Source organism: Thunnus albacares, chromosome 2, assembly GCF_914725855.1.
Source record: "Thunnus albacares chromosome 2, fThuAlb1.1, whole genome shotgun sequence".
NCBI classification, from domain to species: domain Eukaryota; kingdom Metazoa; phylum Chordata; class Actinopteri; order Scombriformes; family Scombridae; genus Thunnus; species Thunnus albacares.
Window position 1 is genome coordinate 18,998,634 of NC_058107.1, and position 26,247 is coordinate 19,024,880.

At 42.1% G+C, this 26,247-nt stretch overlaps 1 protein-coding gene across 3 annotated transcripts in view; it reads right to left on the bottom strand.

The window, feature by feature from the left end:
• Nucleotides 1-115: 115 nt before the first annotated feature.
• The window catches only part of pip5k1bb (phosphatidylinositol-4-phosphate 5-kinase, type I, beta b), a 34,361-nt gene continuing 8,229 nt past the window's right edge, over nt 116-26,247 (bottom strand). The window contains exons 1-15 of one of the 3 annotated variants that reach the window (XM_044370086.1): nt 23,760-23,918; nt 20,836-20,939; nt 20,669-20,737; nt 19,879-20,009; nt 16,818-16,935; nt 14,651-14,803; nt 14,189-14,488; nt 7,960-8,162; nt 7,503-7,586; nt 6,618-6,666; nt 6,406-6,490; nt 5,104-5,265; nt 3,487-3,613; nt 1,596-1,719; nt 116-1,465 (exon numbers count right to left, since the gene is read on the bottom strand). In XM_044370086.1, coding sequence (XP_044226021.1) covers nt 1,463-1,465; nt 1,596-1,719; nt 3,487-3,613; nt 5,104-5,265; nt 6,406-6,490; nt 6,618-6,666; nt 7,503-7,586; nt 7,960-8,162; nt 14,189-14,488; nt 14,651-14,803; nt 16,818-16,935; nt 19,879-20,009; nt 20,669-20,737 — 1,608 coding nt within the window. In that variant the 5' untranslated portion in view covers nt 20,836-20,939; nt 23,760-23,918 and the 3' untranslated portion in view covers nt 116-1,462. Of the gene's footprint in view, nt 1,466-1,595; nt 1,720-3,486; nt 3,614-5,103; nt 5,266-6,405; nt 6,491-6,617; nt 6,667-7,502; nt 7,587-7,959; nt 8,163-14,188; nt 14,489-14,650; nt 14,804-16,817; nt 16,936-19,878; nt 20,010-20,668; nt 20,738-20,835; nt 20,940-23,759; nt 23,919-26,247 lie in introns of those variants that run through there. The other 2 variants (XM_044370078.1, XM_044370068.1) reach the window with 2 other exon arrangements.

The following is a 26,247-nucleotide window of genomic DNA, read 5'->3' on the forward strand; positions in this document are numbered from 1 at the left end:
AAGTGCAGTGTGATGTTTTAGTGGTAATACTATGAAATAAGGTCTTTTTTTTTTAAAAGAGAAAGAGAGGAACGCCTTCAGAGACTTACTGTAAGTAGCAAAGCAAAGGTAGACATTGATTTTTAGCAGTTTATTTATAGGAGTCTCTTCTATATAAATATGCATTGTCGTTACATTCAGCGATTAAAGTATTTTTTTTTCAGCAAATGGTAAAATATTGAGATTTACATAATAAATTATGGTCTCAACTGACGTGTGATCTTTAAGTTCAACATTTATAGTTGGATATATTCTTGATGAAGAGGTATCGGACAGCTTCTAAGTGTAGGATGCATGTCTCATAACTTCTTGAAGAGGACACACTTATTCAGTATCAAAGGATATCCTGAGTAAAAGCATCTTCAGTCATGACGCAAACCTCACAAAACTATTAGCGCCACATCAAAAATGATCTACAATGTTCCTTCATTGTCTCTGTGTACATGTACTATCGATGACTTACAGAGGTGTGCATTTGTAGAGTAAAAAGAGAGGAAAAAAAAAAAAAGTGCATCTTCACACATCCAAATCTGTGCTTACTGTATGTCAGGTAGCCCACCCACCTAAGCAATGTCCTCAGAAAAATATTTCTTACAGTAATCATAACCAATGTCAAAAGTGCCTTTTTATCAAGAGCGAGTGTATCGTCCCTCCGCTCTGTGCTTCATCCAAGATCCAGTAACTGTCTTTTCTCACTTTACTTTACAGCAGCCCCTCGCCAGAGCTTCAGGTTCCTGTCTAGGCAGCACAAAGAACAGCCCTGTTAGGATTAGGTGGCCACCTTAACTATGTCACTGTCTGTGTTTGGCCTCAGAATCATCACGTCTGCTCATGTGAGTCTTTCCTTGTCCGTGTTGGCTGCGGCTACAAGCTGGCTTGTGTCCTTTTACGCCACACTCTCCCGTCCCACGTCGTCATCATAAAATCACTGTAAACATTTCTCATCTGATCAGCAACTAAAGCAGCTGCAAACTTTTAAATAGTCTTTCTTTCTGGTCAGCTGAAAAAAAATGTTTTTAAGTAATGTATGATGCGTATCTACCCTCTCCTCATATGTATATATAGTAAATGTTTAGATCTTTGTGTAGGCCATGAAAACAGGATACATATATATAAAAAACTTAATGGCACTGCGTTGACGCATGCTCTAAAAAGCGACACTCAGTTCAGCCTGATGTTCATCACATTACATGATGGAATGTCACATGGTTTCTGTAAATGTCCGTTGCTGTGTCTCTGTTGGTGTCTTCTTTTAGTCCATCAACCGTTGGAGAATCTCAGTCTTATTATGTGTTGGCAATACAAGTGGCAACATGGATCTAGCAGCACTGGAGGTGGATTCAGAGGCCGGTTTGGCCTGTCCAATGGAGTGCGGCGATTGTCTGATGATTGGCAGGAGGAACTGAAGGTTGTAAAGCTCTTTTCACTGTAGGATGGTAGAGAGGAAGACAGAATGATTCTTAACTTTGTGTCAAGTACAGTCATGCATTTCCGAGAATAACACCAATGCAGTACAGTCATGCATTTCCGAGATTACAAATGGAGAAACAACTCACCAAGTAGACATCAAGAACGGATCCGTCATCACGGTCTATGTCCACATCCATGGTGCTTTGCTCGGAAGTGAGGCAGATAGCGCTGTCCTCCAGGGTAAACGTAGAACTGGATGCAACGTCATCTCTAACACAGAAAAAGATGTTCTCATATTAAGTCTTGGAAAGCCCTGAGAGTTTACAGTATGGGTCAAAAGCAGCTGTATAAACAGTGCTTGAAAACTGATGAAAGATATTCTGTCCAGATGCAGATTGTACACTGTTATGTCTGACGTCAAATGGACAAACAGATGAAGAGGAAAACCTGTTGCTATCAGGCCAGTGGAGGCCTCAACTGAGAGGATCATAGTCTCTGAAATGTATCACAGGAAATGAACGAAATCTCCTCAAGATTTGACGGATTCGACCACAGTTTCATGAAGACCAGAGTCTTGAAACATGGAAGATACATTATACTGATATGTTCTAAATGATGACCTGGGAGTGTCATATACACATTGAAATATTTCACATATATATGAGAGAGTGAAGTCTCTCTAAAGAGAAAGAAAATGCATGTTACATTCTGTCTTAAATTCCTACAAATAATTTGAGTTAGGAGGGGAGTGAGAAAGGGAAGACCTTAAATAGAGTAGATAAAAAAGGGTAATATATTTACTATATTTACAAACTTCACAATGTATAAATTTACTTTCCTACAGTAAAATTCAACCACCAGAGGGCAACATGAGAGCTGTTTTCCTTATATATACATCATGTGACACCCTGATCAATCCGGGAATGTGTTTTTACCTTTTTATGACATGTGATTGACTACTTTTTGTTTTCAAAATGGTAACAGCAGAATAGTACAACTGTAAATAGATAGACAAATAATGGAGAGATTTGAATATAATTGACAGCTTTGTTTTTGAACGATCCTTCCCATCGCAACACAAGGTGTTACTACTGTAACAGGCAGACCAGCTGTCAGACAGGGATTATTGTTGATGGATATACAGTCGCCACTTCACCGCTTGTCCTCTTTTGTCACAGTCTTTCTGCAGCATAATGGCACTAAGTAAGGCCGTGTCAAAGCCTATGTTTAAATATTTATGAAAAGAGTTGACAGAACAATGTCAGGGCAGCGGCAGGTGACTGATGAGGGGGACAAGAGCAGGCAAGCAACACAATGGAGCCTCAGAAAGCAAATTGAACCCGACACCACCGGACAGACGGACAGGTGAAAGATGGAAAATACAGACACAGCAGAGCACAAGGTGTTCAGAAGCTTCTATCAAGAGGGCAAAAAAAAAAAACGTGATATATTAACTGCAGTGGGAAAAAGAAGGTTAAAGGCGTAATAAAACCTGTTAATGTAAAACTTTGATCATTATCTAATAATGTACGGAAACTTTATCAGGTTTTGCAATATAATATGAGGTAATAAACACCTTCTTCTACTTAAACTATGAATGAAATAAAACCATGTTTTCACTGTTGCTGTTTACTTGTATTATTGTCCAGTTTAATGTAGTTCTTCCTTCCTGCCTTAGAAATTAATAAGATAGTCGTCGCCATCACACCACTCATGCTTTGACAGCGCTGTATGTATGTTGTGTAGGAAGTGTGTTCATTATGTGTGTGTTGGATGCATGTTGCCAAGTCAGCTGAGTCACCTGCTCCATGACGCAAGTCATCAATAAGACCATATGACGTAAGCACACAGGTGACAATAGCGTGGGAGTGTGTGTGTGTGTGCGTTGGGTGTGGTCAATTTGCATGCCTTCCTTTTGGCTCTCAAGTCCAGATTGAGTACACTAACCTTTAGGATGAGAAACTACAGGTTCAGAGACACATAATAAAAGCAACCAGAAAGAGTAAAAAAAAAAAGGCAAACAAGCAGACACCGTACCTCTCGTCTGTTTGGTTGTCCACGTTGACAAAGATGGAGGAGGTGGAGATGGTTCCCATGGAGGAGCCCTCGTAGAAGGACGGGTTGGCAGGGACCAGATCGGGACGCAGGTAGGAACCGAACACAGCTGAAGAGAAAACAGTCGCATGTGTGTTATATGAGTGAGTGAAAACAAGCCCACACTGACATACATGCTCATTACTTAAAGGGGTATTTCAAAAAGACAGTGGCAGAGGCTGGGATATCATAAGTTTCAGCCTCTTGTATGGGTCAAGCTCCAAAAAAATGCTGTATCTTGCATTTTCCATTTCCTATGTTTTTGTTCATTTGTAACACAGGTTGTTTTTTTAATTCTAGTCTCCAAGGCCACAACAATCCACATAAGTCATCATACAACTATTCTCACAGGCTGAGTAGTAGCGTACTATCCATGACGAGTAAACTGAACTTTATCTGTGAAATCGGTCAAGTTCCCCTTTAACTGAAAAAAACACATATCAACCAACACTGACACTCTCAGCCATGATTCTCGGAAGACCAAAAATGCTCCATTATTGAATCAATATGATCCATACGGCTCAAAAATCATTCTTGCTCTTTCACTTGTGGACTTCAAAGTCAAACAGGCCTAATGACCGAGACAAGGCCGGGCATGGGGATTTGACTTAAATTAATTGATTAAATGCTTCCAATAAAACATTCCATATACAGAATTTCTCTGTATCACTCCCACACTTCAGAGAAAAACACATTTACCCTGTCATCTTTGATTCTGATTTAGTAACCGTAAAGTGTAAACTATCAGGGAGTGTAACAATCCTAATTGATTTACAGTATGTTGGTGTCACCATGGGATTTTCTGGTCGTCAAGAGAAAGAGGACACATGACGCCATGACTTCTGTTTCCGCTTCACAGGCCCACACCCTTGTTTCTTCCGTTGTGGCAACACACACACACACGCTCCTCCATCATATCAAACACAAAGGTCAGACGTTGCTGCTGAAGTTGTGTGTCATTACCAACACTTTCTCACAGGCCTGATTCATCCGCCTTCTTGTACTAGGGTCAGATTATGATTATGAGAGAGAGTGAAAGGGGAGGTGAGAATGACACAGTTAAAACTACAAATCTCTTTTTTTTTTTTTTTACACATGCCCTTTGGACACACACACATGTTAATAATGTATTAGCTAATAACAAGTGTGCCTCTGTTTTCTTTCATCAGAGCTGCACACTTTATCAGCCGGTGACAGCTTCTCCCCGGTTGGAAGTGCTGAGAGGACAACATTTTTACAGCCCGATGCCAGTGGGTGTTCATGGGCCTCGAGTGTTGCTAAAAAGCCCTAATAAGCTACAAAAACTAGAAACTGACTGAGGTTGATTTGGCAAACTAAGAGGCAGTTGAGAGAGAGAGAGAGAGAGAGAGGCTGAGGTGAATGGTAAAAAGCCGAATGCATTTATGATCAAATCATTACGGTTTTCTGTTTCAAACAGTCTCATAAATAATTCAGGCACTTCTGTGAACAACCCCCGAATGTTGTCAAACATCCAAGATACACTGACTTACAAACTATGCAGAAAATTGCTTCCCAGTGAACACTTGAGGCTTTGTGTACCTTGTCCGTCCAGACTGGCCAGACTGCGAGCTCCTCCCAGCCTGTCCCTCCTGCCCTTCTCCTCATTCCTCTCATCTGCCTGCGATGAAAGGATCTCCTGAGAGGACGACTTCAGAGCTGGAATGGAAGTGCGAGTCCTCTTTGAAGGGGAGAATCGAATTGCTGCAGAGCAAACAGGAACATACAAGTCAGTGGGAAGAAAAGAAAGAAAGAGAAGAGATTCAGGGAAGCAGAGGCAGACACAGTAAGAGGAGAAGATAATTGGTGGTGATAGTGGAAAGAGACTACTATTCTGATTGAACTAGTGCTCACGCACGATGAAACTCCAACACTGTGCTGCCAAAATTAGCACTAAAGTTAAGCTATTAAACTGTTAAAATGCATAATGACAATTACACAAGTGTCTCCAAAGCCATTCTTACTCTGCCTCCCAAGCAGGGCATGAAATGAAATCCCTTCCTGTCATCTCCCTCTGATGGGACTTGGCATTAGTTAATAGCGTGGCTAAATCCTCAAATCATTGCCTCTGCCATGTTAATTTCCACAAGGGAGGGTCCCACATGGTTGCATGACATTGTTACTATATTTAATGTTGATGTGAGGCTCCAAAAGAGCAGGGCAAAGGGCCAACTGTTTATCACTCGCGTGATCTCCGCATGCCTGCTTCCTGGCTTCACCTGCAGCCATGCCCACGACACTAAGAATAGATTCTGAGGATAAAACGCTTTAAAAGGTTTTGTGGTAAAGATGACAGAGGATCAATCAATCTGACATACACCGATGAGCTCAGCACACATGAGTTCTGCCGAAGTCATCATTACTTCCTTGACTAAAGAACTTTATTGACCTTTTATTGTCTTTTATTCTCCTATGGGGTGTGTAGCTTTTATATGCCTATGCACATTTCTGGCTCACCAGACAACAAACAATCTGTGTTCAATGACTTAGCCATATAATTGTTTGTGTTTACATCCTTAATTTTGCAGAACAAAAGTTTGTTAGTTAATCCTAAAATTCAATCAAAGCTCTCAGAGGATGTACAATCTATCATGCGACTCTTATAAAACAGCTAGCTGAAGACAAAAACAGGAAAAGGAAATAAAATGCTCTGGCTGATCAGAAGGAAACAATACTCTCAGCTGATGTAACAAGTGAATTATTTCTAACTTTATTACGGAACAGTGACACACAAATAAGGCAGCAATAGACAATAAAAACTACATACAGACTTCTCATCAGGCCAGGATTTGCCACTGTTGCCCTTTGCCTTTGCTTTTTGCAAACTTGACGATGCAAACTTACGCTGTGTCTTCCTGAAGACCCGTGTGCTCATGAACTTGAGGAAGCGGCTGGCATAAAACCCGGGCCGGTGCACCGAGACGGAGTCCTGAAGACAGGCGGAGAAAATGCCAAGCTTTAATCAGGAAGCAGCAGCAGACTCAAGAGTATGTGACCAAATAAAAGGCCCATTCATAAAAGCGGCAGTGTCCGATTTTAGCAGGGTATCAACTTACCCCATCGTACACCAAGGCTTTCCAAGAGTGTTCCAACTTTTTAATGAACCTGGGGAGAAACAAAAAGAAGAGGCTTTGTCACAAATGTATCCACTTGCGCAACAACTTCCTCGTAATGCTTGATCGAACCTTTGCTTCCCCCTTTCCCCTTAGTGCAACACAAGCTAAGGTTATTGCTCAGCATTTTAGTAGAAAATACGTCAAAGTTTTAATCTATGTATGGTTTAGTCTTTAAGGTTTGTCTTTGAGGAGGGCAAGCTACCAGAAATAAGGTAGGATAGGTAGAGACAAACTGGGTCTTGGCGCGTCCACCAACCAGGCTGACAAAGATTTATGTAATGCTTTTTCATTTCCAGAAGTCTGAAAAGCCCATGAGCCAAATGCTTCTCCCTCTGTTACCCGACTGTCTTGCTCTCAAAAAATCAATGTGTAAATAAAGAAGACTGATAGACCACTGTGTCCATTTAAATCACGTTGGATAGAGAAAAAGTCCTGAGGCCTTTTATGAGTGTGGTTTAGTGGCTTGTAGCTCTTTCTGTCAATTTAGCGTGATAATTCAACATAAGAGGTCTTGTCGTAGGACAAGCATCAATCGAAGCAGTTACTCTAAGAAAATCATGCCATGCTGTCCTGTTGACTCCTGAATTCTTCCTGCACACTCCCTCTTAATTGTTACATGTGTATTGGTTATTGATGAGACATTTTACTCTTCAGAAATTGAGAGAAAAATCTCCACTCTGACAGTCATTTCTGCAGAACATCCAGTCAGATCCCAAAGGATTTCACGGCCCCAAAAAGTCAACAAAGAAATGAATTTTCCGATCAGTAATAATAAGAAAGCATACCAGTATTTGTGGGCTTACATAATCTCATAAAGATAAATACCTGTATGACTGTAGAATATCTATGATACCCAGGAAGATGAGCAGCTTCTCTTCTTTGTGTGTTTTGGCAGGGATACCACCCATCCTGAAACAGTAAAAACACACCAGCAGTCAGAGGACAGCTACTGTTCTTCTTCTGCAATGTTGAAACACTGTTCAAATAAAGGCAATGTGCCTCCGGACTTTTACAAGTGTTTGTAAAAGGCGCACTTACGGTATTTACATTCACGTGTATTGCTGTAAATACACAGAACGGTGGCTGTGTTTGTATTGTGTAGCTATGGTTATATGAGAGCCTGACTGTGTGTGCACTGTTTGAATGTCCTGTGCGAGGTATGAGCACAGTTGTATAACTGTGAGAGAAAAAGTGGAGATTATGAGACGGACAGAGGCAGAAGTGTGTATGCCCAAATATGTGTGCATAATATGTGTGTTTTCCCCCGGCTGAGCTGACTCACGTGTCATCTGTGGCGAGGGCTTCGGCAGCCTTGCCGTCTCCCTGGATGGACTCCATGGCGGTGGAGTAGAGGACCCTCTGACCCACAGGTCTCCTGCCGTCCCCCCCTGCCTGGCCCTGCTCGAGCCCTTCTCTCTGGCTCTGGTCCAGGACGTGGACCCCCAGCAGCAGGCTGTAGTCCATGATCTTAAAACTCTCCAACACCTACAGGGAGTCAAATATGTTTTAGGTTTTGGATGAAAGATTGTAGATTGCAAAGAACGCCATCATGAAATTCACTGTTTTACAAGAAACTCATGAATTGATATTTAATGGCACAAGCTGGAAACCTCTTGAGTGTAATAACAGGAAACGTCACATTTTCTATGACCTGTTTGAACACTGAAGAGATTGTGCTCCTGGGCTTGATGCTTCACCTTCAGTTCCTGACGGTAAACACAGCAGCATTATGAAAAACACTTTTTTTTGGCTCCCATAACACTTTCATCACACGGCACGCTTCAGCGCCTCAAAGACCAGAGAGTTAGCAAAAGGAAATCTCTGTTTAAACCAGTTTTGAGCTAAATAAACAAGGTGTTTCTCCACAGTGAGCCAAGTGTTACACATTGACCTGTCTGGAGAGCCTTTCGTCCAGTTTCCCAGAGTCTTTGCGACTTCATGTCTCCTCTGTGCTTGTAGTGCTCGAATGGAGCGGTCAAGGGTAAACAGACAGAGACGGGAGCTTGATCTGGGAATGGGATCAGGGTGGCTAACAGGTAATCGGTCAGGCTGGTGCTTATCTTATGACCTAGACTGTGCTGGTGTATAATTCTTTATTTGAATAGTAACATGTTTACACTCCTGTGGCAGAGGAGGAGACAAAGCAAGAGTTATCAGAAACTGAAAGGTGAAAGATTTTCATTTCCGTGTATATACCTTCCTTTCAATCCATTCAGAGTCAGAGAACAGGAAACAAAAACTATCTCATGAAATCCTCTGTCAAAAACCTCCCTCTGTCAGGCTGTCTGTCACCACAGCTGCAATGTGTGTATCTCTGTAGTCCCACAAAGCCACAAAGAGGAAGTAAAGAGGTCAGGAGGTTAGAGAGAGTTTGTGATTGGGAGAAATTACTCAATACATGGTGACCTAGCCTGCTGAAAAGTTTATCATTGTCTCGGGTATTCTCACTTATACTCCTTAAATAACACATTCCTGTGACTCATTGGATTAAAAGCAATACAAAAAAAACTTTTGATATAATCAAAGAGATTCGTGACCCAGAATCCAGAGAGAAATGTCCCGTTTTTGTGAAGAATGTGAAACCAATAACGTTTTGAAGGTTGACCCACAACCATACATCTTATCTTTCTCTAGATAACTCATTTTCAACACATAGTCAGAGAAGACACTATGTGTTAGTTGTAAATCTAGTTTGCATCAGTAAAAGAAGGCTGTTGATATATAACGCCATGGTGACACACATTTGTAGTCACGCATGCAAACCCACGAACACAAAATGGACTTAATGGACGACTCAAACAAACACTGGGGCTTTTGTTTGAGCTTTGCCTTTTCCATACCAACGATTTGCATCCCTTCACTCGAACTCCCCCAGCCTATTCAAACAGCAGCCATTTTGAGTAGAGCCACGCACACCAGGCTGCCTACAGAAGGCCATTACTGTGTGTCCTGGCCCCGGCTTTCCCAGGCCAAACAATCAAGCCGTCACAGCAGAAAGAAAACAGCTGCATTTGTCTGGTTGTTTGTGCAAAAGGTTTCCTATGTATATGTGCAGAAAAATATCAGAATAAAATATATAACTTTATAGTTGAGAGTGGAATAATAGTGAGTGTTTGGGTCCCTCCTCTAACCAACCTGCCCTCTCATTTCCAGCACAGCTCAGTTTTCTCACAGTGAATGTGGGAAAAGGCTAATCCTAACAATCCCGTAGGAAGTGAAGTTTTGTCACAGCGTCCCCTGATCTTCAACAAATCTCTGATGTTTCTCAGTACAACATATTCCACCCTGACACACTCCTCCACCCACCTATCTCTGTGCCAGTAGGGCTGTAGAGCTCCCCATAGCGCCGGCTGGCATGCCCCACTTTGCTGTGACACTAATACACCGCAAGCTTTCTTACATCTGTCTGCTGAAAAGACAGAACACAGAGCCTCTTTTGCGCTCCTTTTTGGCCTCCAGCTGAAGCACTGATCCTAAGTATATGTCGAGTCTGTGTCCGGTTACAATCACAGGAACATGTCTGCAGAAGCACGCGTTCATTATTTATGAGAACAACCTGCTACCCGAGACACAACATATTAGATTTGGGACATGTGGCTTTGAATTTACTCACTTGTTCAGACACGTGGAAGCACTTTAATATCTTGAATTGTGGAGAACACTTTCTAGAAGTCTACATTGTCTTCTTCTATTTCTTCATATTCTTCCTTTCTATAGAACTTGCTAACATCTTAAAATAAAACTTATTTTATTGTCTTATTTTATTGTGTGTGTATAAAATGTGCAAATACATGAATCAGTGTTCAGGAAAATCACTTATTTCTCTCTCTGTTCTTTCTCTCTAACAGTGCCGACAAACACTGAACATTTTAAGATACACAAAAGTGTATTGGTAACACCTCAACAATGTGTGAATGTTTATCATTTTTCCAAAGTTCCACACAAACTTGTTCAAGAAAGACAATCAGGTGTCTTGCAGTAAAACAGAGAGAAGTGAATGTGGTTACATTGGTCAGCGCCTTGGTTTTCCACAGCTGGGAGAGAGAGACGCTATTGTTGTCACAGGATCGCATGGCTGAGGAGAGGAGGGAACCCTACAGTAAATGGTTGTTTATGCCGGTCACAAAACCCATTATTGTCCACCTACCAAACGTGCATGCACTTTATGTAAGTGAAAGTGCTTCTATTTCACAAGTGACAAAAGCATCTTGATGGAATTCAGTCTGGGTTGTCCCCAAGATGACGCGGCCTCCGCTGTCAAACCCGTGCTGTGAACAGAACTGTCTTAACAGCTTGGCATCATCAGCGGCATCTGCATCACTATCATCATTGTGTCTGTCTCACAAACAGCTGCTGCACACTAACTATAATGCAACAGGGACATGATGCTCTTCTCGGTTACAAATCTCGCACACACACACACACACACACACACACACACACACACACACACACACACACACACACACAGCCAGCGTCAGAACAGTTCAAACACACACACTCTCTACAATAAACCCTCTCCGGCTAACTCTCTCTGTACACTGGAGTTGAATTATTGATGCTTTGTGTTGTTTTGGCATTTGGGGAGTATCAGGGGAGCTTCAGAGTAATGGAGAGAGGAGACTTTAAAAGGAAAAGTGCGTACCCTGTGTTTCCCTAGAGGTGTCCCACATAGCAGAAATATTTTATTCTCTCATTGCTCATCCTCCTCTTCATCTCATCCCTCTGCTTTCTGTTTTTTACCTCATCCTTGACCTCCCACATTCCTATGAAACAGAAATCATAGCGCTCCAAGGTCTGGAACAAGAGCTAACATTTATTTTTCAGGGCCCCCACCACTCCATCACATGCACTTTACTGTAATGGGAGAAAAAAACCTCCTTCCTGATTCCCTTCACACCCCGCACCCCCTGCTGCTTGGCTTCTGCCGACCCCTCCTCTGTGTTTTGGTCCGCAGCCTCTCCTGGGGTGACAGGGTTAGCTGCTTACTCATGGAAATGGACAGAGATTCTGCTTAGAGGGCACTTTGCTTCCCGCTCAGGAGGTGAGTGCAGGAAGCCATGACAATAACAAACTGAACAGAGTCTCCGATAGCTGCTTCTCAACAGTCTCACTTAGACGCAGTATATACGCGCACACACACACACACACACACACCACATCTATATATATGTGACACACAGGCCAGTATATGCACATGCACCAGGTAGACAGACCTGCATGTATGGGGTACGTTTGGTCAAAGGTGTAAATGTGTGTGTGTGTGTGTGTGTGTGTGTGGCCTGGTTAAACATTAAGGAAGCACTGACTTAGCAAGAGAGGAGGATGTCATTCTGGCTGCAATCTGCTTAACAAAACATTACAAAGAAACATCAGCAAAGTCAGCATAATGGTTAATGATAATGGAAGGGCCATAACCTGAGGAGATCACTTCAAGTTTTTCTGAATTTCTGAGGGCAATCCTACAGTAACCCAACATCACACATGAACCTGATGTACTCAGAAGCCTATCACTGAGATATTGTCTGACTTACAAGGGAAAGCAACAGTTGTTCACACATGTTTACACACGTTTCCTGGAAAGATTCTCCACTTTCCCACAAAAAGCCACCAAACCACAAACTAATCTGGCAGAACCAGAAAATTTACTCTAACACGAGTAGCTTATAATTAGCTTTGCAATGACAAGCAGAGAAGAGAGGAGAGGGGAGGAGAGGAGAGGTCTGTTACCTAACAGGCTAAACTAAATATACTCACAGCATCACACTGTTCATTACCGCTAACTCTGCCCCACATGCCATCAATCACAGTTCGACGATAAAAACATCAAGGTCCTTCTATTCCCACATGTTCAAAATTAAAACATTTCAGCTGAGGCTGGTGTAATGGAAGTCATTAAGCTGTTAACTAAATGGTGCCATGCAGGGTTGCCAGGTCTGGCAGGAAGTCTTTCTTCCTGGTTTCTGGGCCTTTTCTGATACACTGATCTACATTTGCAGTAACATCCTGGTCAGATTCCAGGTTTAATATCAGAGTGTGTGTGTGTGTGTGTGTGTGTGTGTGTGTGTGTGTGTGTGTGTGTGTGTGCGTGTGTGTGTGCATGCAAGGTCTGTGCTGTTACCGCATGTCAAGCAGAACAAATGGGATTACAACACAGCAGGATTTGGGCTCTAAACTTCATTATTAACCATCCGTGAGGAGAAAATACATTAAATCAGTGTCTGCAAGTCACATTTTCATCACCCATAAAGCTTCCCTAAGACGCCATTCCCCTTGTCTCCATAAAGAAAAGGGGTAGGAATGTCACTGCGCATTATACATCTTGTCTGCTGTGGATCCAACTTAAAATAATTAAATCCAATGTTTTACTGTTAATCAATCCATCTGTGGGTTTTTTTTTTACATTTCTAGCACATAACTCTGGTCTAGGAGCCACAGTATCTCAATTGTTATTTTAGAGGCAAGAAAATCAGCAATTCAGCTCTTCTGTTCTGGTTCTTTTGCATTTTACAGCCTGGAGGCTTGTTCCTTGCCAACGATTGTGGTCTGAAAACACGTCAGCAAAATTATTCAACATGGTCCTATAGTCACCACTACCAGGCAGCTTTAATAAATAAAGACACCAATAGACAAAAGGATATGAAATGCTTAAGTCTCTGAGCTATTTCAGATAACTAATTTTGTATACTGTTGTCTGTTTTTATGCCTCGAAAAGCAGTGGTGGATCACCGGTGCACAGATCATGTGTCCTATTAAATTATCCTCCACCAGCAGACAGCCTCCTGGCCTCTGCACTGAAATAGAGAGGAATGTGAGCCTTTAGATTGGAGGCCTATCTTTGTATCGAGCTCCGAGTCTCTCACGCTACCAGGATCATGTCTTAATCACGTTCAGTGTTTGGAGAGCTGTCATGTACTGAAACATAGCAGTGCAGAGACAGGAGAACAGAGCCCGGGGCAAACTGAGAGCTTAGACTGAAAACACAGTGGAAACACAGCGAGGTCCCACTGGCAAACACATGGAAAGTTCTCTTTTCAAAACATTTTGTCCAATCTAAGATGCACGCACACTGTCCTGAACTAGTACACGATGTGGTTAATCTACAGCGTGGCATGTGCTTTAATCTTCTATAATTGGTCACAAGAATGAGAGGTTGCTGACTTCCTTTCAACAGCTATCTTCCTACACTTGAGTGAATTCCCAGGTCAAAAGCAAACAAGCTGTAAGCACTGATATGACACATGACATAATGCCCATGTGGTCAAATGTTTTTGTGTTGGAGTGAAGGCGTGAGAATTGACTGGAAATGGCTGGTCAAAAAAAAGAAGTCTGATAACGATGATATTTTATCCTCATACCTGAACCTTGATTTCCTTGTTTGCTGCACAAGTTCCTTTTATGAATTGATGGTGACCTTCCTGTTGAGGCATGACTTTGCCATTTTCAGAGGCAGTCCAATTAACAGACAGACAGCAACATGAGCCCACATACAGGAAATACCATCCACCTACCCGACAGTCTCTCTGCAGGGTCTTCATCAGGTTGTTGTACGTCTCTGCGTCAAAGTAAAGCCCTTCTTCGTGCATGTCCTGGAAGTCCAGATCTTTGTAGGTCGGACACGCCTTCTCCCTCTCTTTCCTGGACGCTCGTCTCTTGTAGGTGGATCCCTTCAGGTCGTATTTATAATGCATTTTGACGGAGCGAGGCAGCACGTTGTTCATCACCACCAGTCGGATGTTGATGCCTCCTGACTGGATACAGTACAGTCCGTAAAATTTGGGCAGCAGCGTGCGTGGATTCTGATTCAGGTTCTGTGAAGTCAAAGACAGTCATTCGTTTAGATTAGATTCAACTTTATTGTCACTGTACACAGTAAGTGCCAGTGCAGTGAAATAAGCATCAAACATTTTTTTTTAGGTTTTGCCACCTCTCCGGGTGCTAGAGATCACATGAAGTGACTTTAAGTGTCTCACCATATAGTATCCAGGTAGTAATCGCTGTAGAAACTTGGCCTCTTTGTGCTGGACGGTTTTAATGATAAACTCGTCATCACTGGTTAGGTAGAAGAGAGACCCGCTGGCCCCGGGGTTGGCCAGCTCGATCAGAGGCTCATTTACCAGGGAGTACTGAGGGAGGAAAAACAAACAAACAGAAAGCATTTGACATGAAGCAGAGGTCAAACTTGTAGGAAACAGCCACACTTCGAACATTTCCGAACATAAACAGCTCTGAACACGCAAATTACTCAGAAAAAAGAAACTGGAAGAACTATTTAAAGTTTATATGGAAAACATGATGAAACAAAGATACCGTACAACACCACAGTTGTTGAACTTCATTGAAATCTGCACACATTTCATCTTTGCTGCCAACAAACAGCCAAACAAGCCAACTAACATGGGCAGAAACACACTGTATAAGCTCCTTGGCTGAGGGTCACAGGAGCAATTACTGCTTTGTGCTGCATCTCAAAAAAAAACAAATCTCGAGCCTTCATCCACAGCCTGGCAATCGACATGTGTGAGAGCAGCAGACTGAAGAGCAGCATTGGACGTTAATCAGTGCGTTATGAGAGCAACATGTTCAGAGGAGAGGAGAAACACTGGAGGTATCCGCTCCCCCTCTCCAGAGACTCTTTTCACTGATGACCGTCTGCAGTCACACTGATTTGCCAGCACAAACACATCAGCAGTTTACTGCATTTGCATTCACGATACTGTGTGTGTCTGTGTGTGTGTGTGTGTGTGTGTGTGTGTGTGTGTGTGTGTGTGTGTGTGTGTGTGTGTCTTTTCTCTCTTTTAATTGAGCTCTGCTGTGCGGCCTTTGTATGGATGAATTCACCATCACCTCAAGGACAATCATGAGTACATCCTTTAAGCTGTTGTGTCTTATGCCATCCTCCTTCTACTGCCTTGGAGTTACATTTCGTCTCTCTTCTGCAGCCTTTTGTCTTTCGCTTATGCAGAAACAAATTTTGGCATTCAAAAACAAGAATGCAGCGGGTGAGGTTTTGAAAGGCTGGGAGGCAGACGAAAAATAGAAAAAAACTGCGTCATAACACGATGATGCCCAAACAAGATTACACAAAATCTAATTGTTGTTCCAAGCAAGAAGAAGCGTACGTGTAGGATAGGGACGAATATGGCAACAAGGTATAGTCTGGTGAGCAGCAAATTAAATTAATTACACAGGATGGCATGTAGAGCACATAAATAAAAGCAGCCTGCTGTGACAGGAGTGTTTGAAGTAGCACTAGAAGTAGTACTAGTGAGCGGTATTAGACACACTTGCAAATAGGCAAACAAGCAGAATCCCCATGAAAAATATGAATCCCCAAAAAGGCTTTCTAGAAGAAGTCTCACACAGCAGCTGCCAGAATCTGTTCATGTTATTCTCTCTCTCTCTCTCTCTTTCTCTGTGTGTGTTTTTGTGTCTTTCATTCTGCTGGGAAATCACAGAATCATCTGTTGATTTCATTCAGCGCCTTGAGCTGGTTAAAGCCGTCTTAATCAGGGCACGCTCTGTTAGCTCAGTCATTACCTCCAACATCTTCACCGCCCCAATGTTTTCTGTCGACTTTATCCCCCCCATTCCCTCTTTCCTCTGTACAAATGGTGTGTGGCATTACTCGTCTCCCCTATTCAATAAAAAACACGTTGGAAATAAGGTGGAAGACTATAGTGTTGAGTCAATGGGAAGTAATTCAGGAGAAAGACAACCAGCAGATCATTTCCTCCTCTTTATGAGAGCAACAATTGTTTTTAGATTTCCGTCGTATTTACATAAAACTCTGCTCTGAAATGTTTTTTTAACATAGGGACATAAAAATGGAGTGAAATCAGTCTGGGGAGTTTATGAGGACAAAACTCAGTGTGTTGTATCAGTATGTTCACACATTTTAACTGACAATTCTCTTTTTTTCTGGTTTTCTGGTTAGCTGACATTTAGTGCCCTACTTTACACTTCCTCCTTACAGCCACGTGACTCTTTGCAAATTAGTTAGATTAGAAGCAAAAGCACTGAATCTAAAGACTGGGTTTGAATGTACAAGGTAACATATTCAATAAAGATTTAATAGGCAGACACGTGGAGGTGAAACAAGTAATGACCAGCGAGATCTGAGCAAGGTTTCAGTCTTACCAGGTAGTCGTCTGGTTTGATGCCAAACAGATCCCTGAAGTAGCGGAAGGCCAGCGGGGCGTAGGTCTTGAAGCGGAAGTCGGGATAGTGATGCGCTGGGGTCAAGTTGCTTCCCTCACTGGGATGTGCCGCCATACCCCAGCCCCAAGGAAACAAAAAAAAAACATGCAACGGTACATTAGATACATTATTCCAACACTAACTCAAATGAGGGACAATGAAGAAAATCTTTAATATTATATAAGTGAAACATATCAATGTTGACTCCAAGCACAGATCCCAAACAGGCAGCACTCAGGGGAAAAGTGACTTGTAAAGCCTCCTCTTTGTGTCTGTGTATCTAGGCTATTGACTCCCAGTAAGTGTATCAGTGGGCCCTTGAAACGCGCTCCACCCATGCATGAACAGACTTCAGTAAAGTCATCTATGGGAACCCAGATTCACTAGTATTGTAGTGACAAACTGGCCCGTATAGAGTTCTGCGCCTGGAGACTGACGACAGCTCTGGTTACAATAGCAAACAGTGCCGCTGCAACACATGGGCCTCGACTCCGGGGGGGGAGAAAAGTAAAAAGGTTAAAAAAAAAAAAAAAAACAACAAACACGCAATCACCTTCATTTTTGTTATCTTGACTGCAACGTGAGACCTGACATTCTCACCCGGGCTTTAACAAAGACCGACCCTGTTAAACTGACCTAACCTGAATCTCAGGAGAACACAACAACACAGGAGTAATGTCTGACAACATCAGCATGAGTCAGCTGTCAAGTCTTTTATAAAATAAACCTTCACTGGAATCAGTTTCGCTGACCCTAAATCTACAAAAATTAGGTTAATGAAGGTTTTTGTTTTCCAGGGCATCTCTAAATCTGGTTAATATTGTGAAAACTTGGATGGTTTTCTGGGTAAGGAGGCTACTGTGTTGTTGTTTTGTGCTGGTGTTATATTCGGTAAGGGGATACATGGAACAATGAGGCCCTGCTGTGTAACACTATACCTGTGATTACTCTACAATGAAATCTGACTGCTCTGTTTAGAGTGTAAAGGCAAGAACATGAATCTATCATCAATGACAGACGGTCCATGGTGGTAACGTTCGCCTCGCATGGAAACAATTTAGCAAAACACAGTACCTGGAAATGTTTCATTAAATCTAATCAGAAAGCTATCTGTGTGTGTGTGTGTGTGTGTGTGTATGTATGTGTGTGTGTGTGTGTGTGTGTGTGTGTGTGTGTGTGTGTGTGTGTGTGTGTGTGTGTGTGTGTGTGTGTGTGTGTGTGCTTGTGTTTGCAAAGATGTGTGCTGGTTGTTAGAGATACAAAGGGAAACAAAAAACTGTGTGTGTGTGGGAGTCAAAGTGATCTGCGACATCTCCAGTCATCCAAAACTAGACTGACAGGACAAAAACAACAGTGGAAAAACCTCCAGAGAAGAACAACAACAAGAGAGGGAAGAGAGGGAGACGAGTGGTGAGAGAGAGAGAAAGAGAGAGAGAGAGAGAGAGAGAGAGAGAGAGAGAGGGAGGCAATAAAAGCATCTGAGAGCCATCTCCATCACTCAGCCACTCTCTCAGGATACTCTCACTGGGTGAGAGCACAAAGAAAGTAAGACTATAGAGGGAAATGGTTATGTCAGATCCTCTTACATTTACCACTGATTATGTTTCGTTTGTTGTGTCTTGTGTAATTTTCTTTTTCCCTATGTAGCCTTGACATCTTGATTTCTGTTGGCGTAGCCAGTGATAAGCTGGCTCTGAAGAGACCATTATGTGAAAAGCCTTGAGACTGGGCGCAGACTGAAGATGATGTAACAAGCTCGCTTCAAACTATTCGTATTTTGTACTTCAACAAGCTACGGCAGGTTTTTTTAAGCACTCACCACTATAGGGCCAACACCAAAACCAATAGCAAAATGCAGCTGTTGCTGAGAGACAGGACACTACAAGGTTAACGTGCGTGCCGAGACCAGGTTTGCATAAACCATCCTGAGTTTGCATATCCTGGTGCACCATCTCAAAGTTAAACCATAAAGCATTTCCTGGTAGGACTCTTTAATTGTCTTTCTGAGGCTTCAGTTTTTAAAGTTTTCTGAAATTATCCATATATCCATATATTTGTAGGAATATTTGTATGTTTGTCAAGATATGGCATAAACAACACATTTTCAAACAGAAGAGGAATATCATCAATCCATTCATACAGCAAACACCAAAAGATATGATCCTCTAAAACTATTATCTACTATGAAACTCTGTGTGCTAATGCAAGTAACATTTCTACACACTGATTAATTGTAAAAATAGTGTTTGTTTGAGTATTGACTGTGTGTTAATGTATGTGTGAATACACGAGTCACACTTTCAAAGAATCCCTGGGTCGACTTTGGATTAAATAAAATGTAACTTTAAGCTGATGATGTCATTGTGAAGACAGCCTGAGATGACGGAGCAGCACACTGACATATGTTTTGCACTGTGGCAGTAACAGGCACACAGTAAGCTGATTTTACACTTCTTGGCAGGATAATCCACTAGAATAGTTTTATCCCTGCATCATGACTTAGACTAGCAAAATTTAATTTGTTGACAAATGATAATGGAGGCAGTTTGTGGTGGCAGCACAGACTGGATGTCCAGCGCCTGCAGTTTCCAGTGGGCATGATTAATAATAGATTTGAATGTTTTTAACACCAGACCCAGACATATGACATTTGAGCGGGCAGACAGGCAAATCTTGGTTTTACTCCCTTTTTATTCATTCGCTTTGCAGTCAGGAAACTGTCTTAGCCAAAGAGCAGCCTGTTACCACCTACATGTAATCTGTTTTTATGAAGCAGCTTTCTGATTCACTGACTTTTACACCATCCTTGGTCTTATGCAAAAGTCTGCGTGTTATTAATCGATGACAATGTGCAAACCAACGCTACATTTTAAAAAACCCACACGTTGAATGAGCGCTTCAGAAGATGTAAACACTATGAGAGATGTCTTGCTGTGTATATAACCTGCATGCGTAAGTAATGAACATGTGTCTGAGTGGGTTGACGCTACGCAGCACTGACCTTGGCAGAAAGACGCTCTCCACCACGTAGAAATCTTGCATAAGCACATCTCTGTCAGGCTTGGAGGTGAGGTTGCCCACTGTATAGCCAATACCGAGCTGAATGGCCCCCTTCAAGGCCGATGACGTGGTCTTGATGGGAAAATAGAAAACATCACATTATCCTGGCTGTTATAGAACACTGTCTCTGCTATCCTCATAATATACACTGATGTAATAAGGATTGCAAAAAAAAATGTTTCAGTTATTTGCCCATTTCAAAAGAAAATGAGATAAAAAAATTGATTTTTCATGGTACAATTTCATAATTTCTACACAAACACATCTAACCCAAAACAGCTCTTGCAGGCTGGGGAACAAAAAACGTGTACTCATGTTGTCTGAGTAGCCACCAGAAAAAGACCTTTGACCAGTTTTTATTCCCAACCTGAACAGCGGTAGCCACTGTGGAGAGCCCTGTAACGGTGGCATCTTAAGAAATGCTGCCGTCCAAAGTGACGTCTTAAGTTTAAAAAAAAAAAAAAAGAAAGAAAACAAGTGTGACCAGACCAGCACTTGACTGATCTCTGGCAGCCAGCCCTGGCAGGGGTCAGGACATTATGTACTGTGGAAGGACATTTATAAGGACTCATGTGACTCATGTGGCTCAGAAGTAAAGGCCTTTTCAGACTTGCTGGCTCTAAACATCAGTAATCCAAAATAAATGTTATGGAAGCAGGTTCCCATTCGTCATAATAGGAAAATAAAACTAAACATAGTCTGGCTCTTTTACAAATAATCAAACATTTCACCTTCTTATATGTTTTCTCTCTGCTGGTACTCCAAGGCCCTCCCATCCCATTTTCCGTCGTGGTTGACATCTGAAAGAAAAATAAAGTAATGGATCAAAAGACTGAGATTGATTTCACAACTCAGAACAACATTTTAACCAAGAATATGGTGAAAAGTATTAATTAACCTTGCTTAATAAAAAGCTGCGCCCAACAAACAGTGATCAGGGCGACATCTCTTGATTGTCAGGTGGAATAATCATTAGGAGTTTGGGATCTGCCAGGAGACCCTCTGCAAGAGAACAGATGCACAAAGAGTTACGATAACACAGTGGAAAACCAGGGCAAAAAAATGCTCTGAGCCTCTGCATTCAGATGTGACAAGATGAGGATGAGGGTGGAACACGTCCACCAGCAAAGATTCCTTAATTAACTGTGATACATTTGTGTGTTTTCAGTTTGAGGGCATTTTAATGCCATTGTTCTCCTGTTATTCTCAGCCTGATGGGAGAGGCAATTTAATCTATTTCTAAACTCTCACTGTTGAACTGGCCTGTAGCAAGAGACTTCTGCTTTGACAGTCAACCATGACACATGAAACTGTGTGTAACAACTGTCCCACCTCTTCTTAGAAGAGAGGAGAGTTTTGGAGAAACAATACTATGCAGCGTGTCACTTCAGCCCTTCACAAATCACAGATCTAGAGAGCGCACTTGAAATTTACTTCCTCCTCATCATCTCTGAATTCTCTCTCTACATTTTTCCTTCTATATTCCAGGTCATGAGTGTGTGTGTGTGTGTGTGTGTGTGTGTGTGTGTGTGTGTGTGTTGGATAAACAACACCTCATAAAGGAGCAGAGCTGCAGAGTGAATGAGGTGTAGCCCTGGGGCTGCAAATGATCTGTTGGCACTGCCCAGCTTAAAGCACAACCGAGTCCTTACTGAGCCACAAAAACACCAGTCTGTCTCATTTCTTCATATGTTCTCCATGAATTCTACTGCAGCGCTCCCTTTCTCACTCCTTCTCCCTCCCTCTGTTTTATTTCTAGTATGCTTTCCTCCTGTTTCACACTGTCACTCACCAGAGAAAAAATAAAGTAACATCAGTTAATGAGACTGTGACATCACTGTGCCTAAGTGTGTGTCTTCTGAGTGAATGGGAAAAACAGACAGGGAGTGAGGAGTCAGGGCCTTAATGGAAACACCGGCAAAATTCGGACTTTGTCTGACAAGCTCTGGCGAGTCTGCAGTCACAGCACCACCTGCATATAAATGCACCTGCCCTTCTCAGAGCGGTGAGTATTGCACAATGTCTTTCTGCTTCATCAGCAGCCGCTGCGCCATGTCCTCCCGTCACCTGCTCCGTGTCCAGTAATCACATCCCCATAACATCAGAATCTACCACACTGAGAATACTCACCTCTCAAGTGAAGGATAATCATCATGACACAAGAGAATGTTTATATTTTAAAACCAACTACAACCATCAGACTATGTTACAATTCTGCGGGCGTATTACTTATCGATAAAAGCTCCAATGTCGCAGCCGTGTTTAAAAATAGTCTTCAAAAGGAGATTTGCATCCTTAGATTAAAACATATACACAAACACGTGCTGATTTGGTTATTAAAAGAATGTAGCAGACACTAAGCGCTTATCTCTAGACTGGGTCCTTATCTGTGCACCAGCTCTTCTGTTGCTATAAACACAGAAGCAACACCAGTACAGATACATTTCGGCTAGAAGTGCTCCTCCCTGCATTAGGTAGAAACTTTGTCTTTGTTCAGGTGTATGCACTGTCTTTTGTGTGTCCCTGTTAGGAATGAACACATGCACATACAATCACTCAAAACTCGTTGACTCACCCAGTGAAAAGATATTTATAACTTTGCTCGAGAATTGTCACCACACGACAAAATCCTGTTATCAATCAGGAACTGAGCCATTAGAAATGAATCAGAGGATTTCATCACCGCTGAGCATTGAGGTGTTGATCCACCTGAGCCATTAAACCATACGACCGGCTGTGCGCTCTGAACCTGAGGAATGTTAATAGGCCTGCAGGCCTGTCTGGCTCTCTGCTCAGCCCTGGCCTGAGTGTCAGTGTTAAAAGGGATTGTTTGGAGCAGCTCTCTCTCTTTCTGTCTCTCTCACCTGACCCCTCAACCCAGCCGGTGCTCCAACCCAACAGACCGTTTCCAGAACAATCCACGAAGAGGCCCGCAGCTGCGGTGAACAACAGCAGGTCTGTTGTTCACCTCTCCACAAAAGAGAGGCAGACAGATGGATGGACACATGGCTGAAAATGGATGGACAGATCATCCTAATCAGCCATGTCTTATCACTGTCATACACCCCGATTGCAAACACCACTGGCATCGGAGCGAATAACAAGGAAAAAGTCCGAGCACTAGCACACAACGCCCACACAAAGTAGACAGAAAGGCATCTTTCACAATTATATTACTGTGTGTTACAAATATAAAACTGCATCTTTGTCCAATCAATACATCTGGCAGATAGTGGATCTTTTGTGGTCTGGATGAGAACCAAATGGGTAAATGATGCAACCGATCAATAAAAAACGAAACTCTGTACTTGAATTTCTAAATCTGAATTAGACCCACTTGTCCTAATAACGATTTTATGGTACATAATACAATCTATTTGTGTGTGTGTGTGTGGGTGTGGAGGGGTTGGGTTGCAAGTCATTTGTTTCTGTGCCTTTGTGAGAGTCAAGCAATGTCATACAGACTTCATACTTCAATGCTCAAATCTAATGTGGTAAAACTGTGCAACACCATGTCTGCACTGTGTAAACGAGGAAAATTTCAATGGAATGAGGATAAATACACTCTGGGTTAATCACTATTTCACAGTTTGGATTTCACGCACAAAAACATACACATAGACAGAAACAAATGTCCAGTAAAAAAATGTAAAAGACAAAACCACTGCAAGTGCAAAGCTGTTGTTTTTTTTGGCAAACTCAAGACAGCCGTTACTGAGTATTTGTCAAACTACTTTTTATACTCTTTACCTTTCCAACTTTGTGAAGCACTTTGTGACTACTGCTTTTAAAAAAAGTGCTACATAAATAAACTTTACTTACTTAAACTCTTCTCTCCGTCAGTCTCTCTGCTCCCAAACAACTCTCTTCCCGTTCATCCACATGCCCTTGTCAGAAACTCTACCACCCTTCAAACAAACACACTTGCAGAGTGCAGATCAAACACTGGCTCTCATGCCATATCTCCTCCATGGTTTCAGGAATATTGCCAATGCCGCCTCTCTGGAAGTCAAATAGCCACTCTGTAGCCAAGCAGACCTGGCAAAGACTATATGTGGCTGAGAGCAGACATGGGCCGTCTGGTATGATAAAAATGCAGAGCCAATGCATCTGAACTGTCAGAAAGTCCAAGTAGCGGTGGCAATACTCCCTCACAGATCCCAGTGAGCAGAGTAGTAGAAATAATAATGAAGGCAGCAATCAATCATCACCAGCCATGACACACACTTGTTTGGTTATGATACATAATTTAAGTTGATAAAAGTGGGACAGCAATGCCCATAGAAGAGCACAACCATCTTTAAACCATCTGATCATGACATCAGGGCTGAGAGGTATCCGGTCAAGGATGCTCCCCCACTTTCTATCTCCAGGACACAGATACTACATATTTGCTCTGCTTTGCTTCAGTCCCCAGATACTATTGGATTACTGCAGCAGATTGGAGACATAATGGAGAATCAATAGCAGACCAGCAATGCAGAGGAGCCAAGGACCGGACTGCTGGGCTTTCATGACCTTCACAATCCCCGGCTCTGAGATGTTAGATAAGCACAGATATCTGGATTTGGATGGATACAATCATGAAGATGTACAGGGGAGTCAGCTTAGCTTGGCCTGGAGCGGATCGGCTTCATCAACTTAACTGCGCTGATCCTTGTCTACAGCTCACAGAAACTCCTCCTTAGCAAAATTTAATTTGGAACATTCTTCATAGTTGTTTGTATTCTTTTATTCAAATTTCCTCTCAATATTCCAGGTCCACATTGAAATAAAGTGTACATACTAATGAGTACCAACTTTCCCAACAGTACTGTCTATCTGAAGGCTGTATGTATAAGTGGAGTGGGGCAGTAATCTATCTTTCTGATACCTTATGTAAACACTGTTCGGTTTGTCAGTGAACAAGTATGTCGTGTTCTGTTATGGATCACGCGGCAGGCAACAAACGTCTAATGTGTAAGGGCTGCCCTCCACTAGCCAAGCTGAAATGATCAGTCCTATGAATGACAATAATAAACAAGTCCTCCGCCACCTCAAAAACATTCAGTTGTAGCCCCTGGCTGTTGTGGATATTTCAAGAATGACTGTGTTTTTCTCACAACAAATAGACAGGCGGGCAGAAGGGCTAGAGGAGAGACTAGCTGAACAGAAATATCTCCTAATCAGTCTCAAAGATGTTTAACCCAACAAACACACAAAGAGATAAAAAAAAAAAGACACCCAGTTCAGGAGTTCTGATCAGGTTCACTTGGTTCCAAAGAGACAGCCTCAAGAGAAAAACAAAGTCAACAGTTTGAACATACAGGTTTTGTGTCCCTGTAAACACAGCCACACATCTTATACACACACACACATACACACACACACTCTGTTTTCTCTCCCTGGTGACACCGAATGAAGCTATAAAACAACAGGCAGGTATTATTTTGGACTGATTTCGGTGTGTTCTGTTCCATATTTCACTGTATCCTCTGGAGGTGTGTTTGTTCTCATCATCTCTCAGAGGGACAAGCTGTGATGCTGCTTCAGAGTAGTGTCTTCCTGCCTACTATAAACTCTATCACTACCTGTCTTTTGGCAATACATAAATGGATGAGCAATAATTTCTTAAAGTTAAACGAGGACAAAACTGAAATCCTACTAGTCGGCTCCGAAACAAAAAGAGAAATGCTGTTTAATAATCTGGGTTAAATTTGAGGTTACATGTCTTGGTGTTGTCTTCAGATCTAAACTTCAAGTCCCACATTAACAAGGTGACGAAAACATCATTTTTCCAAACAGCTAAAGTACAACCATTTATAAATCAAAAAGATGCTGAAAAACTGATTCATACCTTTATTTCAAGCCAACTCAATTACTGTAATGCACTTTTACTGCCCCCCCCACCCCCTCCCAAAAAAAAAACACAGAGAGACTTCAGCTGATTCAAAACTCTGCAGCTATTAACCAGAACCAGGAGGAGAAAACACATTAGTCCAGTTTTAGCTGCTCTGTACTGGCTTCCTGTAACATTTAGAATTGACTTCAAGGTCCTCCTCCTTATATACAAAGCCCTTAGTGGGCTAGGATTGCTAACTCCCTTGTTAACTATTTGCCTACAAGAACACTGCAATCATCTGCTGCTGGTTCATTGGAGATTCCTACCACCCCAAAGCTATGGAAAACACTACCGATAGATATCAGGGAAGCCAGCTCGCTAAATATTTTTAAAAGAAAGCTAAAAACTTATCTCTTCACTTCCTGATATAGACCTGAAATTCTTTTTTGCAATCTGCTTCACATTTCACATCTTTTAAAATTATGTATT